The sequence below is a fragment of the Microcaecilia unicolor genome, chromosome 10 (genome assembly GCF_901765095.1).
Source record: "Microcaecilia unicolor chromosome 10, aMicUni1.1, whole genome shotgun sequence".
NCBI classification, from domain to species: Eukaryota; Metazoa; Chordata; class Amphibia; order Gymnophiona; family Siphonopidae; genus Microcaecilia; species Microcaecilia unicolor.
The window spans coordinates 65,233,053-65,253,512 of NC_044040.1; the positions used below are offsets into that span (position 1 = coordinate 65,233,053).

The following is a 20,460-nucleotide window of genomic DNA, read 5'->3' on the forward strand; positions in this document are numbered from 1 at the left end:
ATGGATAACTTATACTTTTGGCTACAGATACCAATATTAGACCCCTGACGCAGGTGTTCCTTACCGAAACACGGACCATGTCGGGTCTGATTAATAAAGTATAGACGCCCCACTTGAAGGCTGATTGCGCTTTTTTGCTTTCCTCTTTTCTGTTATATTAGACTCCATCATTGACGTTTAAAGAACAGATTAATTCTATGATAAAATGAATTTTCTATAAATTAAGAATACTCTGTTGATTAAGAAGATATTTTCTTTTTGAGCAGTTTAAACCCCTTGTTGAAACATGAATTCTTACTCAATTAGTTTACTGAAATATGTTGTATGTTGGATGCTCAGATAGAATTTTGAAGAGGCTACAGACACTGCAGAACATCACCGCTAGTTGGTAGGTAGGATTGGGAAATAAGATCACGTCTCTCCACTTCAAATCAGACTACGATGGCTCCCAATAAAGGCATGATCTTTATTTAAAATATATAATTTTATGCATAGAACTATCTATAGAACCAGGTCCTATTTGCATCCTTTCTTTTCTTTTACGTTGCTTGATAGACCATCAAGAAATCAGGATCTCCCAAAACTCTAGTTCCCATCAGTAAAGGTGTTAATTACAAGAAAATGTTTTCTTCAAATATTCATTATCAAGTCCCTTCCATATGGAATACTCTGCAGCAAGAATTACGATTGGAACATAACTATTTGTGATTTTGTAAGAAGCTTAAAACTGTTCTGTTTCAGAAATTTATTTTCCTTTAAGAAGTCATTAGAGGAGTTCTAGTTCTCTTGATCTTGGAGTGTTAATTGTGTTTATTTGTAATTCCCAGTTTGTACTGGCTTCTTGTTATGTAATTTGCATTGAGCTAAGTCTATTGGGTGCTTGTGAAATAAAAGTGTTATCATTGTATTGTTTATTTTGTACAATTTAATATACTGCAATGCATATAAAAATTATGCATCAAGGTGGTTTACATTAAAAATTAGAATCAACCTAAAAACCAAGATAACAGAAAACACAAGAGAATGGTATTCCAAATAGCATGACAATCTTAACCAAATAACAATGGTAAAAACATAAGTGATAATGCCTATATGTTGGCATACACATGCTGACTTACACTCTATCCTACCATGGAATCTAGGTATCCCAATGTCATTATAGAATTCATGCTCAGAGGCCAAATTTGAGCGACTTTAAAGAATTTTCTGTTTGGGTTTAAAGGGTGAACCAGAATGATAAAAGTCAAGAAGTATTAGATCAGCATTGCAGCCCACTTGCAAGTCAAAATAAACTCCTTTCTTTTTTAATTTATTGCGCTTCTATTCATTTGACTGCTGACACTTGTGCACCCAGCAGGCATTTTACCAGTGTCCACTGCTGTCAGGAACCAGCCCATGGGCTACTAAATTCCTGATAGGATTTAACAGAGATCAGATAACTGCAGGGGAAAGGAGATGAGCTTTGGGACTGTTGAAGAGGGGAAAAAAAACCTATGGCTTGTGTAGCGTAATATAGTGCTTCTCAGTCCTCACCTGGAGATACACCAGGTCAAATCTGTCACAATCTGGGGAATTGTTTTAACCCAGAGTACTCACATAAAATCTTTCATCAAATAATGTACTCCTTAATTATAGATAAATTAATTTTTATTTTTACGCACCTCCAAACCCATACATACATTTAAAAATTATCTAACAAGAGTCTAAGGAACTCACTCATTCAGCCTTTCGCGCCACTATCCTATCGCGACTCTATAAATAAATCATTAATTTCACATCACTGCTTAAATCAGGCAACATGCAATCTCAAAAGTTCTTAATAATGTCCATGAATTTTCATGTTATACTCCCATTATTGATCTTCATGCAGTGTTCAATATCCTGTACTGTCAGTTCGTTTGATTCAGTGATTCCTTAATATGTGGCAGAAAAACTCCACTACTTTTACTGAAGTAAAAGTTCATAAAACCTCAGTATCTTCAGAGGCTCGCTTATACAGCAAAGCGCGGCTTGAAGAGGGCTTCCGTTAGACTCCAGACAAAATTAGTACAGCTGACCACATTTTAGCTCCTCTATGCGAGACCGCATTTCGTGTTGCTCTTCATCAGGAGGAGCAACTTCCATCCCCTTCGGGACTGAAAACCAGCTTTCCAAGCAAGGCCCACAGAGTGAGAGAGAGATTTCAGGGGTATCAGCTCTAAGCTGTCACCTATTTCTGTCTTGAGAATTGTTTATAGAGAAGTTATGTGCCATGAATTATGGGGCCAATCTACAAAGCTAGTACAGACTGAAGCACACGGTTAACCAACATTCTGTGCACACATTACTGTCCACATGATGTAGAAAAGGGCTCACTGTGGCAGTTAACTCACACGGTAGACATGGGTGCATGCTATATTAAAATGAATATTAATAAGGCCATTATCAGGGGCATTTTCGAAAGAGAAGGGTGCCCATCTTCTGACATAAATCGGGAAATGGGTGTCCTTCTCACAGGGTTGCCCAAATTGGTATAAACGAAAACTGATTTTGGGCGCCGTCAACTGCTTTCCGTCGCGGGGACGACCAAAGTTCACAGGGGCATGTCAGCACCGTACTGAAAGCGGGACTGGGGTGTGATTAAGAGATGGGCATCCTCAGCTGATAATGGAAAAAAGAAGGGCGTCCCTGACGAGCATTTGGCCAACTTGTCCATTTTTTTCACACCCAAGCCTCGAAAAGGTGACCAAACTGACAGGATGACCTCCCCTTACTCCTCCAGTGGTCACTAACCCCCCCCCCCCACCCCCCAAAAAAATTAAAAACATTTTTTGCCAGTCTCTATGCCAGCCTCAAATGTCATACCCAGCTCCATCACAGCAGTATGCAGTATGGAGCAGTTTTTAGTGTGTGCAGTGCACTTTAGGCAGGCGGACCCAGGCCCACCCCCTCCCTACCTGTTACACTTGTGCTGGTAAATGTGAGCCCTCCAAAACCCACCCGAAACCCACTGTACCCACATGTAGGTGCCCCCTTCACCCCTTAGGGCTATGGTAGTGGTGTACAGTTGTGGGGAGTGGGTTTTTTTTTGGGGGGGGGGTTGGGGGGCTCAGCACACAAGGTAAAGGAGCTATGTACCTGGGAGCAATTTCTGAAGTCCACTGCAGTGCCCCCTAGGGTGCCCGGTTGGTGTCCTGGCATGTGAGGGGGACCAGTGCACTGCGAATGCTGGCTCCTCCCATGACCAAATGGCTTGGATTTGGTCGTTTTTGAGATGAGTGTCCTCAGTTTCCATTAAGGCCGAAAAACGGGGACGACCATCTCTAAGGTTGAGCATCTCAACTTTTAGGTCGAGCATCTCTAAGGTCGACCTAAATGTTGAGATTTGGGCGTCCCCAACCGTATTATCAAAACGAAAGATGATGCCCATCTTGTTTTGATAATATGAGTTTCCCTGCCCCTTCTCCGGGATGCCCTTAGAGATGGGCGTCCCCATTATGTATACACAGCATGCGAAAATTTTTGGTAGGTCCAGGGCAGTATAGAATGGTTGGTTGACAGAACTTACTGCCAATTTGTGGGATTTAGATGCCTCATTGTTCATTTTTCTGCATGCAGATCCAGTGCCTGCAACTTTAAAAGACAGAACAGGAGGTAACAGCTTTGTGCACGTGTCCAAGCAAAAACAAAAATTTCAACACACATCTGCACATCAACCAAAAGATTGTCCTCTGGGTTTCAGAGGGAAATTCTATAAATGGCGTTCAAATTTTGGCAAAGGGAAAACATCAGCCCTAAGGGCGAGTCTGTAAAGGGTGTATGCTCTTTATAGAATCATGCTTAGCGCCAATTCCCATGCCTAACTTTAGGCGCCAGAATTTCACCTGTGAAACCTGATGTAAATGCTGACACCCAAGTTAGGCACGCTGAGGCTGTGTTCTGCAATTATGGACGTGACTTTTTGTAATGCCTCTGACGTTCCCCTGGCCATGTCCCTTTTGAATTACGAGCTAGTAGAGTCAGGTGCCATGCTGTATAGAATGGTGCACAGTTAGATGTGCCAATTAACTTTAATAATTAGCACCCAATTATTGATAGTTTAGGGCTCATTACTCAATTAATTTGCTTGTGCATCTTGGACGCACACATAAATTTATGTGTATAAATATTGCCATATATAGAATCTGAGGGTTCACATGCAAGAAATTTTTGTGAGGCTAATGTTTAGGCAGAGAATAATATTCCGGTTCATGAGCGGATGCGTGCTGGCATTTTCCGTTGTGTTTGGACATACGCACAATGAAACTGCCCCTATGGCAGAACTTTTGTGTGCATGTACTGGGCAGGCTTTCCCTGACTAGACTGCAAGCGTTGTATTTGTTGAATCCGCATCCCATTAGCTTACAGCATTACTGTGGAATCTTGTGGTAGAAGCCATGTACTCAGCCATCGGAGCATGGCTGTACCACAGAAATTTCTCTATGCTTGCCGTTCTTACTTTCAAGGACCATCACCCCATACAGGTTTGGGCTGTGAGAGAGGAAGAGCCAGTCAAGTGCTTTCAGTGAAACAACCCAGTGTACTGTGATGCTCTTAAGAACATAGCAGCAAAAGCCTTGCCGTATTGGGACAGATCGAAGGTTGATCAAGCCCAGTATCTGTTCTCATCAGTGGCCAATCCAGGTCATAAGTACCTGACAAGATCCCAAAAGATGAAAAACAGATTTTATACTGTTTATCCCAGGAATGAATAAGCAGTAATGACCAGCAACAGCCACTAATTAATTATAAAACTCCCACAAATTTAAGAGTTCAGAAAGCTTTCTAAGGAGAGGTTAAAATGTATAAACTGATGTGGGATAAATTTACATTACAGCTCACAGTGTAGTTCTTACAAGTGTTAATGCCATACCAAGTGCAGGTCAGTCTGTCAAGCCATTTGATTGGCTAAATGACTCATGGCATATTGTAATACTGAATTTAGTACTCATCCTACAGCATATATCTGTGACTCCACCACAGGCTCTTGCTTGCTTCTGCTTCCTAGGATTAATGGATCAGTCCTTATGGAGTTACAAGTTCTTACACTGGCACTCACCCTACAGTATATTTCATGGTTTTAACCCTCATTAAGGCAGAGAAAACAACTGTCTTTAAGAAATTAAATGATTGTGAATGATGATGATGATCAATACCTTTGCTTCAGCAAAACATTTGGTATTATTAAGAAAAGTTTTCATTGTTTGTGTTGCAGACGAATCAGGAGGAAGTGTCCGCTGAAGGAATTTACATCTCCAAAATTTTGCCAAATGGACCTGCTGACAAAGTGGAAGGCCTTCAAATTCATGACCGGATCATTGAGGTAAGAGACTGGGGGAACCCCTGTGTTTCCTGACAATGGTGCAGTAATTAACGGTTTCCAAATCCTGTGTGTATGCATCTGAAACACCATGGTTTCTCACAACCAGTGCTCAGTTTTGCTAGCAAAATGAAACTTTTTAGTGTGTGTTTCAGCTGTTTTACCCTTTTTGTGTCCTCGAAGTGGCTGTATTATTATGAGGTCTTGGAAGTTATCTTAACAAATTGGGATGAACTTACATTCATTTCTGCATATGGTCAGTTATTTGAAGGCTTGCCATTACTTTTGAACACTGTCAGTGGTCCTTTCTGCTTTTTCTACTTACCCATGGCTTATATGTGCTGTGCTATTTGTTGTTCATTTGTATTTCCTTTGAGGAAAATTAAAATATAAAATGCTGAAACTCTTCTAGCTTGATAGAAACCGGTTGCTGGTAAAGTAGATTGGATCAGTAAACACGTAGGCACTAGGAAAAGTGACAATCTTTCTAGAAAAAAAAAAACCTTTTCAGCTGGTAAACCGAGTTCCTTGCTGTGCCCCGACAATGGACCATTACATCAGAGCTGAACTCAAGCCGTTTCCTTTAATCAGAGCATTTAACAGTTGCCTTGTGTTCCCTCAGTTAGTGTCCCTGTTTCACTTTGCCTTTGGTTTCACTAGCTGGAGAAATGGAACAATTTTAATTTTCCTCATGTTGAATAGGTGACAATTGTAGGTTGAAGTTACAAGACGCTGCCAAGTACTTCTGACAGATGCTGTCTTCGTGTGTTTTAGAGGCCCTCTGAATGTTGAAGGGCAATCTGGTCTGGCATTCAGTAGGAGGAGATACATTTATTAATTTGTATATATGTATTTATTATTTATTTAAAACATGTTTTTGCACAATACAAAATTCTTGGCAGACTACAAATAAAACATACATATAGATCATAAAATAATACAAAAACTAAGGGGCCCTTTTAGTAAACTGCATTAAGTATTAAAGGCCCGCTAATCAGCCAGCAGCATTCACTATTTTGCTGACCACTGCCAAGGCTAAAACAGGAAATTCAATGCCAAGTCATAGGTTTGTGGATCTTGCTAACACATAGCCAGTTATGGGGCCCTTTTACTAAGACACGTCTAAAAGTGGCCTGCGCTGGTGTAGGTGCATATTTTGGATGTGCCTGGAAAAAAGGCATTTTTTGTGTGTGCCCGAAAATGGACATGTGGCAAAATTAAAACCAGCGCATGTCCATTTTCGGCCTGAGATTTTACCGCCACACAATAAGGTCTCGCGCACTAACAGGGCGGTAAGGGGCGAGCTTACCACTGGGTAAGCGCCACATGGTTAAAAAGTAGAAAATATTTTCTACTGCGTGTCTTTGACACGTGTAAAAAATGGAATTACCACCCGGGCACACGATACTCGGGCGGTAGTTCCAATTTGGCGGTGTTGGACGTGGATAGGCGCCTTAGTAAAAGGGCCCCTATGTACGATAGTCATCATTTAACCAGTTATGGGTCACCTCATTAAGATAGCACATTTATGCTGTTCTATTTATGGGAAAAGGGATGGGATTTGAAACGGTCACTACAAAATACAGCAATACGTTTACTCTGCCATGTCCACTGCTTTGACCGTTCTTCCCCCCCCCCCCCCCCCCCATTAAAAAATCACCACTGGCTCTCAGCTGAACAGAGAATTCAGTTTAAACTTCTCTTGCTCTCCTTCAGAGCCTTTCAGATGGTCCTCCCTGGTTATCTTTCATCACTTACCATATCCTCCCTTGCCTGTATCCTGTCCTCTATAAACGACTATCGGTTAGTACTCTACAGTGGTGTAGAACGAGTAGAAGTAAATCAATTCTTTACTCGTTCTACACCACTGTAGAGTACTAACTGATGGTTGTTTATAGAGCACAGGATACGGGCAAGGGAGTAGGATATGTTCCAGAGCTTAACTATTTGTTGAGTGAAAAAATATTTCCTCCTATTTGTTTTTAAAGTATTTCCATGTAACTTCCTCGAGTGTCCCCTAGTCTTTGTACTTTCGGAACGAGTAGAAGTAAATTGATTTTTTACTCGTTCCAAAAGTACAAAGACTAGGGGACATTCGAGGAAGTTACATGGAAATACTTTTAAAACAAAGAGGAGGAAATATTTTTTCACGCAACAAATAGTTAAGCTCTGGAACTCTTTGCCGGAGGAGGTGGTAACAGCGGTTAGTGTATCTGAGTTTTAAAAAGGTTTGGACAAATTCCTGGAGGAAAAGTCCATAGTCTGCTATTGAGACAGACATGGGAAGCAACTGCTTGCCCTGGGATTTTTTAGTATGTGGTGTTGTCATGATTTGGGTTTCTGCCAGGTATTTGTGACCTGGCTTTGCTACTTTTTGGAAAACAGGATACTGGGCTAGATGGACCATTGGTCTGACCCAGTATGGCTACTCTTATGTTCCTGGCCCAAAAAAGGCCAATTTGGAAGCCACACATCAGTGTGCCTTTTTTTTTGCTGCTCCTTCGCATTGGAACTCGCTTCCAAAAGACATTCATGGTGAACTGTCCTTTGAAAAATTTAAACCACTTCTAAAAACATGGCATTTTTTACATTGGCTTTTGGCCTAATTAAACAGGGTTTTTCAATCTTCCTTTTTTCAGGAGTACCCTTCTTACCGTCTTTCTGTTCCTCTCTCTCCCCACCCCGTCATGCTTATATTTAGGTAGTTCCTACATTTGACTTGTATCTGTATGAATGGTGTCTCTATCCTTTTCTGTATAAACATTGTATTTCCTTTCCATATCTCTGATTTTATTTTGTGCTAACTGCTTTGATCTGCTTAGCTAGCAAAGGTGGTATAGCAAATACCAATAAACTTTACTGCCTTTCTCTCTGGTTACAATCAAAGCAGTTTACATATTATATACAGGTACTTATTTTGCATCTGGGGCAGCATCCTGGGAATCAAACATTTTTCCCCTAGCTCTCAGACTACTGCACTAGCCACTAGGCTACACTAGTTAGACCAGCAGACAAGAATGCTAAGCTCTAGCTTTAGTAAAGGACCTTAAATTTTTCAACTTAAGCCATTTAAGCTTTTTGAAAAATCAAATAGAGTCCCTGTTCATGAACCAGTAGATTTTCCATAACAGGAACTGGATATGATTTGTTGCGATTTTTTGTTGTGTGTAGAGATGGGGAGGGGGGGGGGGGGTATTTAGCTCACGCCTTTGCAATACTAATTCAAGGTGAGTTACATTTTGGTGCAGTAGGTGTTTCCTTGTCATAAGAACTTAAAAACATAATAATTGCCATACTGGGTCAGAGCAGTGGTCCATCTAGCCCAGTATCATTTCCAACAGTGGCCAATCCTGGTCACAAGTACATGACAGAAACCCAAATAGTAGCAAGATTCCATGCTACCAATCGCAGGGGAAGCAGTGGTTTCCCCATGTGTATCTCCATAGTAGACTATGGACTTTTCCTCCAGGAACTTGTCCAAACCTTTTTTTAAAGCCAGATACGCTAACTGCTGCTACCACATCTTCTGGCAACGAGTACTAGAGCTTAGCTAGTCACTGAGTGAAAAAATATGTCCCTAGAGAGTTTGTAATCTGACTGGGCACTATTCAGCCTCCGGTGGCCAGTATGTATTAAAGTGCTGACCGCCATGGGCTAAATTAGACAGTGCTGAGCCTAATCCAGGTACCAGAACATTTGTAGCCGCCAGATGTTATCCGAGTCCAGTATGACAAGTAGGATTTGAATCATGTAAATGCTGTGCCACTGATACCTGATATTATAATCCACAGTGTCAAAGGCTGCTGAGAAATCCCTGGTGGTTTAGGGGTGTAGTTGGGGCGGGAATGGTCTTTGGTTACCCCTGCTAATTCTGGCTACTCTTTTGTTTTTTTGTACTGCAATTACAAGTAATGCAGTTATGATCTTACACAATAGTTTGGCAAATAGAGTGCTTCAAATAAATGATTTTAATATAACATTTTAGCAGGAATGTAAGTCTGTAAATTTGGGATGACAAACTCATTATGAAATGGCCTCTCTTTGGAGTTATGACATCAGCCACACTCCAAGTGTGGCACAAAGTCACCCACTGTAAAAAGAACCATGGTTTATGTAGGCAGGCGAGGGGCATGCCGAGCAGCCGCACATAACATGGCGGCTGCTGCCCGGCAGCTCCTACGTCAGAGCGACCCTTCCTTTCCGGCTTCCACATCGGCGATTAAGATGACACGGCAGGAGACCCCCTTGCCGTTGGTTGGGAAGCTGGAAGGGGCAGGGCTACGGGGAAAGCATAAAAGCTGCAAACGAGGGCTAGGGAGCCTCTTGTTGGCAGCGAGAACCATGGTTTTTAGTTTCAGGTTTTGTTAGCTGTGATTCATGTGTGTGGAGGGTTTTTTTTTTTTGCTTGGAAGTAAAATATGGTCTTTCAGTATTTAAATTGTATTCTGGCTTGGACACTGTAAGTTTAGCAGAAGGATGCAGACTATAAGCTCTGACAAATCCACAGTGGACCTCACAATCAAACTTGAGGTATTGCTTTCGGATTTGGCCAAAATCAGGTGATAAGTTTTGGCTGTAGTTTTGGTTTCAGCTGAAAGTTTTCAGACAGTTTCACTGTCAATTTCGGTTTTGCCTGAAACTGAAAAAAAAAAAAAAAACAGTCGGGCTCTACAGGACTGTGACTGACAGTAAATCAGTCAGTTAGCAATGACTGACAGTGAGTCAGTCAGTTAGGAATGACTGACAGTCCCCCAGTCAGTCAGGACTGAGTGACAGTGGGTCTGTCAGTCAAGTCAGTACTGATAGTCTCTCAGTTAGTTAGGGCTGACTGACAGTTCCTTATTCAGTCAGGACTGAGTGACAGTGGGTCAGTTAGTCAGGACGGACTGCACATTTCAATAATCGGCTAAAAAGCAAAATCCATTCAATAAAGTTCAAAATCAAAACTCCTCAACCACAGAATATTAAAAGAGACAAAATATTTCAAAGCTTATCTCTCAGAAGAAGTTTAGGCAGTGATTTTCTTCAGGTCATAGGCAGTGTTAGTAGCAGTGACAGGATTTCAGTTCTGGCTTCACTGGCTCTCAGCCTGTTGCTCTAAACACTAGGCCATGAGTTTATTTTATTTATTTATTTTATTTATTCAAGCTTAAATCCCACAATTATCCAAAAACAAGTTTCGGTTCAGTGTGGCTTACAATTGGCAAACTTGGGGATACAAAGGATGAGTTAGGGAATTAGATTGTTGATGAATGATTGGTGACATTTGAGATTAATCATAGGCTTTCTTAAATAGATACATTTTCAGTTTCTTTCTGAATTGGAGATAATTGTTTATGCTTCTTATGGTCTTGGGAATTGAGTTCCACCATTTGGAACCCAGGTAGTTGAACCCAGCTGTGTAGATGGATTTGTAGATGATGTTGCTGTGTTCGGGTAGGTGTAGCAGTGGCGTAGCTACATGGGGCCTGGACCCCCTCAGATTTGGCCCTGGACCCCTCCCCTGGCGTCACCAACCCTCCCCCGTCACCGTTGCTATCGCCGTCGAGTACCTGTGCTGTGGGGGGTCCCCAATCCCCACCAGCCGAAGTTCTGTGTCTTCAGCCCGTCTCTGGGCCAGCGCGTTGCTGCAGCCTGCAGCAGCTGATCTGATTCTGCAAGCGGGAAGCCAATTCTCTTTGCGTGGTATGAATCGTCCTGAGATTCATACCACGCAAAGAGAATCGGCTTCCCGCTTGCAGAATCAGATCAGCTGCTGCAGCTGTCTGCAGCAACGCGCCGACCCAGAGACGGGCTGAAGAGTCTTCAGTGAAGACACAGAACTTCGGCTGGCGGGGATTGGGGACCCCCACTAGCACAGGTATTCAATGGCGATGGCAATGGGGGAGGGTTGGCGACGCTGGGGGAGGGGTCAAAGATGGCATTGGCGGGGGGGGGGGGAATGTGCCCCCTCACCTTGGGCTCTGGCCTCCCTCCCGCCGAAGTCTGGCTACGCCCCTGAGGTGTAGTAATAAGTAGTTCCTTATTCCTGGGTTTGCGTTTCTTGGTGATAAATCAATCAGGTCTAGCATGTAATCGGGATGGGAGCCATGCCGAACAGTGTTTTGAAGATTAGCATGCTGGTTTTGAAGAACAGTCTAGCCTTAATTGGTAACCAATGTAGCATTACAAGCAGAGGTGATGCTGTATCGTATTTCTACTTGCTGCCGTGTTTTGGACGGTTCAGTGATTTTAACATGCTTTCTTTGCATCCTATGCATGCCGCGTTGCAGTAGTCTAGTTGCGGTAATATCAGAGGTTGCACTATAAGATGGAATACTTGTTTGGGAAAATAGTCTCTAATCATTCTCAGTTTCCATAGAGTTTTGAAGCTCTTTTCTGTCTCTGCTGAGACCTGGTTTTCGAGAGTTAGATGTTTGTCAATAATGATTCTTAGTATTTGTAATTGAAGTTCAATAGGGTATGTTGTTTGATCTATTGTTAGCTTTTGGAAGGAAGTGGGTTAATTCAATGGTTTAGAAACAGCCTTTTCATTCATTACACAGAAGTTAGAGTGAAATAGTTAGCTTCCCTTCCCGAATGAACATACATCTGACGTGTTAAGGAAATCACTTCCAAGGTGGTGATCCCTTGGTGGTGTATTATTATGCAGAGGGTCTGGTTTGGTTCTTAGGTCAGCTGTTCTGCTCTTCAGGTTGCTTGGAGGTTCAGGGTATTACAGGAGTAGCCCCTAAGGAAGGCAATCTTAGTTATTGCATAGTAGGCATAGCTAGAGATTGCATTTAGGGCCTAATTGCAGGGTCCTTGAAAGAGCTCAGGGGCATGGATAGTCCTTGAAACCTGTGGTTACAGTCAAAACAAAACAATAGATCCTGACTGCCGCACAGCTCAAGGAACCATCAGTCTAATGCATGCTCATTTTGTTGTTATGAAAAAGAATGTCTGACAGAAGAAAATCCAATAACAAACCAAAAGTTGTTTGTATGTGCACATCCCTATTGATCTCTAATTTGAGTGGTCAGCTTGAACCATTCTGCTTTGGGGAAGCAAGTCAAAACATGATCTTTTATAGGCGTTGAGACCAACCCACATAGAGAAAACACACATGTTTTTGTGATGACACTGTGGGACCTGGATGGCTGAGTAACCAAATCAAATACATGACACTACATGTAAATGATCAACTTGTGCCAGGTAGCCTTAGAAAGAACTGATATTACTCAGCAATTTTGGTAATGGCTTTAATCAGGAATATTGTGGTGCCTATTATAGTATTTCAATGGCCTGTTGCTAATGAGATAATGAGCAGACGTATCCCATTATACAAAAGAAAATCAGCATATTCATGATAGGCTGCCTTCTAGCAATGCTGAGCAATACAAGTGAATATTGGACACATAGGTAACATACCCCAACTAAAGGCTGACTTGGTACAAGTGCTAATTCAGTCTTTTTTTCTAGCAATGCTGGTAAATTGAGAGGGCAATTTGGCTCACTACCTCCTCCTTAGATTTCACAAATGTTAGTCACATATGCTTAACACAGGGAAGGGAGTGTGTGAATTTCAGATAGCCCCTCCCATGGTTAACGCTGGTGCAGCAAATGGATTTCACAGTAGGGTGAAGCTGCCTGCCAAAACAGAGAATTAAACTGTGCCACCTGAGCTGTCAGAGTGTTCCACTTCTCACTGGCCACAAGTGACATTGCAAGCTGTGACCCTGGAAAGTGAACAAATAAAGACATGGCAGGCTTTCTGTTCCCCCTGAAGAGGATTTTAGTAACTGCCAGACCATGAAGTTCTCTTTGATATTCTTAGCTAATCCTTTGGCCCTTTGTTACAGACACAGTATTTTAGCTCAGCAGTTCAATGTTTGAACGTTGTGGAAGAAGATTCGACCAGGAGAATGCAATGAATTGTTTGCTAAATAATACATCAGTAGCCTAGTGGCTAGAGCATTGGACTGGAATCAGGAAAGTCTGGTTCAAACCTCACTACTGCTGTTTGTGATCTTGGGCACATCACTTAAGGGTCCTTTTACTAAGCTGCTGTATGACGTGGCTTTAGCACGCCCTTACGCAGGAGTTTCCTGTATGCTATGGCCATTTTTACCGCCGCAGTAAAATAGCTGCTTTTCCGTTTTCTGCATTAATGGCCCTGCACTAATGTTGCAATTAGTGTGTGGTCATGAAAAAAATTACCATGTTAGCGCATACCAATACTTATTTTATAGACGGTAATGACTCATGTGGTAATCCTGTGCTAATTAGAGTACGGTAATGTAGCTGCGCTAATTGATCAGCGCATATATGCTCACTCTCTGCCCCCAGACATGCCCCGCCACACAAAAATAAATAATTTTTTTTGCACACAGTTAAAGAACCCAGCGGCACTTTATATGAGAGCTTTATGGTAACGCTGAGTGATCTGACACCTTGATACAGCTTCTTCTGGTGAAACTTTGGCCACAGTCAGTGGGGATCCACAGAGCAAAAAATAACTTGTAAGCTAAGTTGCTTTTGTTGTTTTCACTTGTCACAATATCAGGTTACCAGTTGACAAGTGTCTTGCGCAGAGTTTTTAATGCTTCATTATAGGAGGTTTTTTATGCCGATGACTGGAAAACACCCGTGTAAGCAGTGTTCTGAGGCTTTTTCCTCCTTTTGTTGCATAATCTGTTGCAACATTTACTGTGTATTCAGTATAAGCTGGTTAAATAAAGAAGAGTTTTTGTATGAGATTGTTATAGTCTCTTCTTTCCTCTATTTATTTGAGGTTTGATGCACAGTTAACTGCTGGATTCTATATAGCGTGCCTAGCGTTCCCTGCTGAAATTGAAGTGTATCCTATAACAATGCCCATAACTTAATTGGCTTAACAAGCTAATCAGCATTGATAACAGCACCTAACAAGCAATAATGAGCACTAATTGGCTATAATTAGAATTTATGCATTCAACTCGCTAAACGTATTCTGTAATGAATTGCACCTAAATTCTAATGTGTGCAGTTCAAAAGGTGCGTGGTAATAGGCGGGGAAATGGGCATTTCATGGGTGGTCCAAAAATCACGAACATAGTTATAGAATATGACCCAGTGTGCGTAAATCTACATGTAGGGATTTACGCCATGTTTTCATTGGTGTAAATGGAGGCACGTAGTTTTAGGCGCTAGGATATCAACTAAGTGTATTCTATATAGCAGGCTTAAATCTAGATGCCACTTATAGAATTCGCTTAGCCGGAAATGTTTATTGTGCAGATTTTGTAGGCGCCTTATGTAGAATCTGGCCCTTAGTGTGCACCAATTTCATACTTACAATAGGAGCCCTGAGCATGTCCTGCGCATAGATTTAGTCGCATGAACTATGCCTAAATGTTTTCTAAATATCATACGTAGATTTACACGCGTTATTTAGAATACTCTTAGGTGTGATTGCCTATCGCTCGTTAATTTTAGGCACCATATAGAGAATCGGGCCCAGAGTGGGTGTATTCTATAATAATGTGCATAAATTTTAAAAATGGCCATCCATCCATGTCCCTGCCCGCTTTTCAACTATGCAACTTAGAATTTAAGCGCACCACATTACAGAATACACTTAGCGAGTTGTGTATGGAGTACCAGCCATGAAACTCAGACTCAAGGGCTCAACGAGCAGAGAAGATTGCGAATCTGAGAGTGTAGCTTGATCGTCCTGTCCTCTGGCAAAAATATGCGGACCCGAGCTGTGTTGAAGTGAGCCCATAGAAAATCCAGGATTTGAGACGGGACCAGATGACTCTTGGGATGGTTGATAACTCAGCCTAAGGACTGTAACCGAGCTATAACTTGATTGGTGGCCTGCCGACTCTCCTGGAAGGAGTTCACCCGAATCAGCCAGTCATCTGGGTAGGGATGAACTCAAATTCCCTCCCATCTGAGGCCCGCCACCATGAACACCATGATCTTCAAAAAAGTATGTGGGGCCTTGGCCAGGCCAAAAGGGAGAGTTCAAAACTGAAAATGGCATCCCAGAATGGCAAAACGTAGGAAACGCTGATGTAGAGCCCAAATGGGAAGAAAGAAAGTGAAGCCCCAGGCAAGCAGGAGGCCAAATTAGCAGAACCACACAAAGGATCTGATCAGCTGTCACCTGATTGGTGGGAATCACAACAGCGTCTGCAGGCAAAATGGCGCGCATGCCAGAAGGCTCAGCGTAGGAAACCAAGAAACCCGAAGTTGCAGCACCATCCTCCACGCTGGGCTAAGCAGATTCCCAATGTGGATATCCTTTTCCTGCAGCGGGAACATCGCTTTACAACTTTAGCCACCATGCCACCGACGCGCCCAGCATGAACTGCCTCGAACAAGAGCAAAGGAAAACATAAATCAGGTACTCACAGAAACACGGCTTAGAGCATGGCAGCACCACCCAGCTCAGTCCTGCAGCCACAGAGGCTCTGCAGTACAAGGGGAAACACCATTCCTGTCCTGTCAGCAGCTGCTCGTCTGTGCCTTATCTGTGTGTTGTGTGTGTGTGTTTTAGGTTAGTGAGGAAGGCAAAGACACAGGACCCAAGGCTGGGAAGTAGGGTAAGATGGGGGTGAAGCAGGGACCTGACTGATCAGGTATGCTTCCAAAGAGAGCCGACAATGGCCAATTACACCCCCTCTCAACTGGGCATCATCCCAGGAGAAGACCCCAGAAGAGATCCATGAGCTGATGAGGAGTCATCCACCACCTGCTGGAGACAGAGATGTACTGGCAATGAAGCAGTTGGCCGTCCAATATCACTCTCTTCAGTTTAAGTTATCTCTATCTCCATCTGCTGGTAGATGGACACAACCCACCAGTTACTGGATTCATCTGCTGCATGCACTAAGGAATCTTATTATTCATTCATATTGCAGCGACTAGTAGAGCAACATCCCATGGAGTGGAGGAGTAGCCTAATGGTTAGTGTAGCGGGTTGTGGACCTGGGGAACTGGGTTTGATTCCTGCTGCAGCCTGATGGTTGACAGTGGGTTGGGATCCTGGGGAACCACATCCAATTCCCTCCTTGGCATTTTGTCATTTAATTAAAATTTCATAAATAAAATATTTAAAAAGATTAATGCATTTAAAGGTGTTCGATCTGTTTAGGAAGGTTTATTTGAATAAGCTTCATTGTGGAATGGTATGTGTCTTCCTTCCCCATTCATTTTCTTCTGCTTGTTTGGTTTTCTAAAAAAATAAAAATAAAAAAATGCTCACACATTGTTTCTTCTCTCTTCAAAGCCAGATTTCTGAAGAAGACATACAGCTCTTACATCTGCAAAGTGTCTAAGCAGAAAAGTGTGTTTATTTAACTTTTACCAGGCTGTTGGCAGTGTACAGGGCTTGATCTCTGATTTGCTGCCTATTTTTACCATCCCTTTTGCTGTTCCTGTTGAACAGACTCTGCATTTCTTGCCATGTTTGTTTAGGTAGGTTCTGCGCAAAGTACAGCTGTCAGAGTTGTAAGTTTAAAACTGAGCTTGTTGGCAGTGAATCAAAGTTGCTTCTGGTGTGACCATATAGGGGTAGCAGTGGATGGATTAAATTTAAAGATATGTGTGTTGGGGGGGGGGGGGGGGGGGGGGAGGGCACACACATGCCCCGTGCTATTGGGACAAGAGAGCACACTCCTTCAGAAAGAGTGCATACTATCAGGCTCATTTTCGAAAGAGAAGGACGCCCATCTTTTGACACAAATCGGAAGATGGGCGTCCTTCTCACAGGGTCGCCCAAATTGGCATAATCAAAAGCCGATTTTGGGCATCATCAACTGTTTTCTGTCGCGGGGACGACCAAAGTTCACGGGGGCATGTCGGATGCGTAGCGATGGTGGGACTTGGGCATGCCTAACACATGGGCATCCTTGACCCATAATGGAAAAAAAAGGGTGTCCCTGACGAGCACTTGGACGACTTTACTTGGTCCTGTTTTTGTTATGACCAAGCCACAAAAAGGTGCCCGAACTGACCAGATGACCACTGCAGAGAATCGGGATCACTTCCCCTTACTCCCCCAGTGGTCACTAACCCCTTCCCACCCTCAAAAAACATCTTTAAAAATATTTTGTGCCAGCCTCAAATGTCATACTCAGGTCCATCACAGCAGTATGCAGATCCCTGGAGCAGTTTTAGTGGGTGCAGTGCACTTCAGGCAGGCGGACCTAGGCCCATCCCCCCTACCTGTTACACTTGTGGTGGTAAATGTGAGCCCTCCAAAACCCACCACAAACCCACTGTACCCACATCTAGGTGCCCCCCTTCACCTGTAAGGGTTATGGTAGTGGTGTACAGTTGTGGGGAGTGGATTTGGGGGGGGGGGGGGTTAGGGGTCTCAGCACGCAAAGTAAGGGAGCAGTGTACCTGGGAGCAGTTTATGAAGTCCACTGCAGTGCCCCCTAGGGTGCCCAGTTGGTGTCCTGGCATGTGAGGGGGACCAGTGCACTACGAATGCTAGCTTCTCCCACGACCAATGGGCTTGCATTTGGTCGTTTCTGAGATGGGCGTCCTTGGTTTCCATTATCACCGAAAATCAGAAACAACCAAGTCTAGGGACAACCATCTCTAAGGACGACCTAAATGTCAAGATTTGGGCATCCCCGATCGTATTATCAAAACGAAAGTTGGACGTCCATCTTTTTTCGATAATATGGGTTTCCCCGACCCTCCACCGGGATGTTTTGCGAGGACATCCTCAGGAAAACTTGGGCATCCCTTTCGATTATGCCCCTCCACATCTCCTGGATTCTGTATAGGTCATCCAAATATGGGTGCCGATCCCGGATATGCGTGGAAACTAATGAGTTAATTAGGCAGTAACAACTGACACTAATTAGGGGTTAGATGCACATCTGCCCTACATCCTATTCTGTAACATGCACATCTGAATTTCATAGCGAGCAACTCAAAAGAGTACATAAGTAATGCCACACTGGGAAAAGACCAAGGGTCCATCGAGCCCAGCATCCTGTCCATGACAGCGGCCAATCCAGGCCAAGGGCACCTGGCAAGCTTCCCAAACGTACAAACATTCTATACATGTTATTCCCGGAACTGTGGATTTTTCCCAAGTCCATTTAGTAGCGGTTTATGGACTTGTCCTTTAGGAAACCGTCTAACCCCCTTTTAAACTCTGCCAAGCTAACCGCCTTCACCATGTTCTCCGGCAACGAATTCCAGAGTTTAATTACGCGTTGGGTGAAGAAAAATTGCCATTGGAGTGTCATAGAGCATTTCTAGAAATTAGGTGCAATACTTGGATTTGTATTGCACCCAGGTGCCATCAGTTGGGTGCCAGGATTTACACCAGCTTTTGGCAGGCGTTAAGTCCTTGCATTCAAAGTTAGGTGCGCAAAGTGCACTACGCTACGATTACTATTCTGTCCTTTACAAAATACCAGCTTAGCGCGGATCTTAATGATCCTAACTTTGGGTGCCATTTATTGAATCTGGCCCTATACGACTTTGCGCCCATGAAGAAAAAAGGCCAAATGAAAATGAAGAAAACAAACATTTCCAGAAATGACACGAAATGAAAATTTTCTGGCTACCCATCTCCACTGAAATTTAAGATGATCATCTCTGATATTCAGTCACTCATGAAATCTGTTCAATATTTCAGTATCATTCTTCTGCATAATGAGTACATCATCAAGTTTCTCTTCTATCGAAGAATATTCTCAACAAATGGGTGTTCTCTAAAGAAGCATTCCTCAAAGATTGCCACATATAAACTGGTCAAATCCAGAGCCAAGCTGGCACCTATGACTAGTCCTCTGATCTGCTTGTAAATCCTTTTATCAAAACCAAAGTATCATATTTTCACACATATAGGACTACTTGCTATATATGGAGCCAAAACTTTGTTGCTGAAAAAAGCTCTATTCTATAAAATGCGCTTAAAGTTAGGCGCAGTTTATAGAATAGCATTTATGCCTGGGAATCGTGCCTAACCTTAGGCGCGTCCATTTCACCAACTGAAATTTGGTACAAATGTGTGTACCTAAATTAGATGTGTATCCCCATTATTATATAACAGTGCACGTTAATTCTTGGAGTGCCCCCATTCCACCCATGCCCTTCTTTTCAAATCAGACGTAAATTTTAGGCGCAGATACTGTGCCTAAATGTACATGCCTACATGCCAATTAAATCTAATTAGTGCTAATAATTGCTGGTTAAAAAGCCGATTGTTAGTGATAATTAGCGTGTTATTCAATTAAATTGCATGCCCAAATTTGTGCATGCAGTTTTTGGCAACTTTTATAGAATTAGGGGGATAACACCCACATGCTTATAATGCATATATAATTATGTAAACATGTAAAAATACATGCATATAATGCGTTCATTCATATAATACGTTTGAAATTCAGTTTGCCGGCATGAAGGCCTTTCCCTCCACTTCTCCCTTCCTTCCCTTTCTTTCCTCTCCACACAAGTCCTGTGTTTTGCTCCGGTTTCTGTCTCTCTTTAATCCTCCTTCCCTTCCTACAAGTCCTGCATCCTGAAAATTTGAGGACTCCCTGGAAATAGCAGATATTGCTCTTAAAGAGAATTACAATATTTTCATGCATATAACATCTCTGGCCCCCTAGTGGTAGTCTCATGTACTACTGCTAGGTATCATCTTTCTATATAAGAGAGATTTCTCCTTATATGGAAGGATGACCCTAGCTGTAGTACCTAAGACTACTGCTAGGGGAAAGATGCACCATTTTGAATGCTATTGCCGATCTGGGTAGCAGTGGAGGGTGACTGCTGTTGGCCCAGACTCTGAACTACTAATTCAGACCCTTAAGTAGGTCACTGGGAGGGTTTGGGGATGGAATAAGGGAAAGGCTTAGGGGATGGGGGTCTGAGGATGGGTTTCTTGTGTCCGGTGCAAGATTTGTTTCTTCAGGGAACTTTATGTCTGGCAGGGGGATCTGACCTGCAGGAGATGGATCAAGATAGGGATCAGAAATTGGGAGGGAGATTGGACCTTATAGGATGGATTTATTTATTTACAGTGGCGTAGGAAGGGGGGGCAGGAGGGGCGGTCCGCTCCGGGTGCACGCACTCGGGGTGTGCCGGCCCCGCTGGTTCCCTGCTCTCTCTGCCCCGGAACA

General features: G+C 42.9%; 1 protein-coding gene across 1 annotated transcript in view; it reads left to right on the top strand.

The window, feature by feature from the left end:
• The window catches only part of PDZRN4 (PDZ domain containing ring finger 4), an 825,447-nt gene that overhangs the window by 18,330 nt on the left and 786,657 nt on the right, over window positions 1-20,460 (top strand). The window contains exon 3 of the mRNA XM_030216753.1: window positions 5,234-5,341. Coding sequence (XP_030072613.1) covers window positions 5,234-5,341 — 108 coding nt within the window. The remainder of the gene's footprint in view (window positions 1-5,233; window positions 5,342-20,460) is intronic.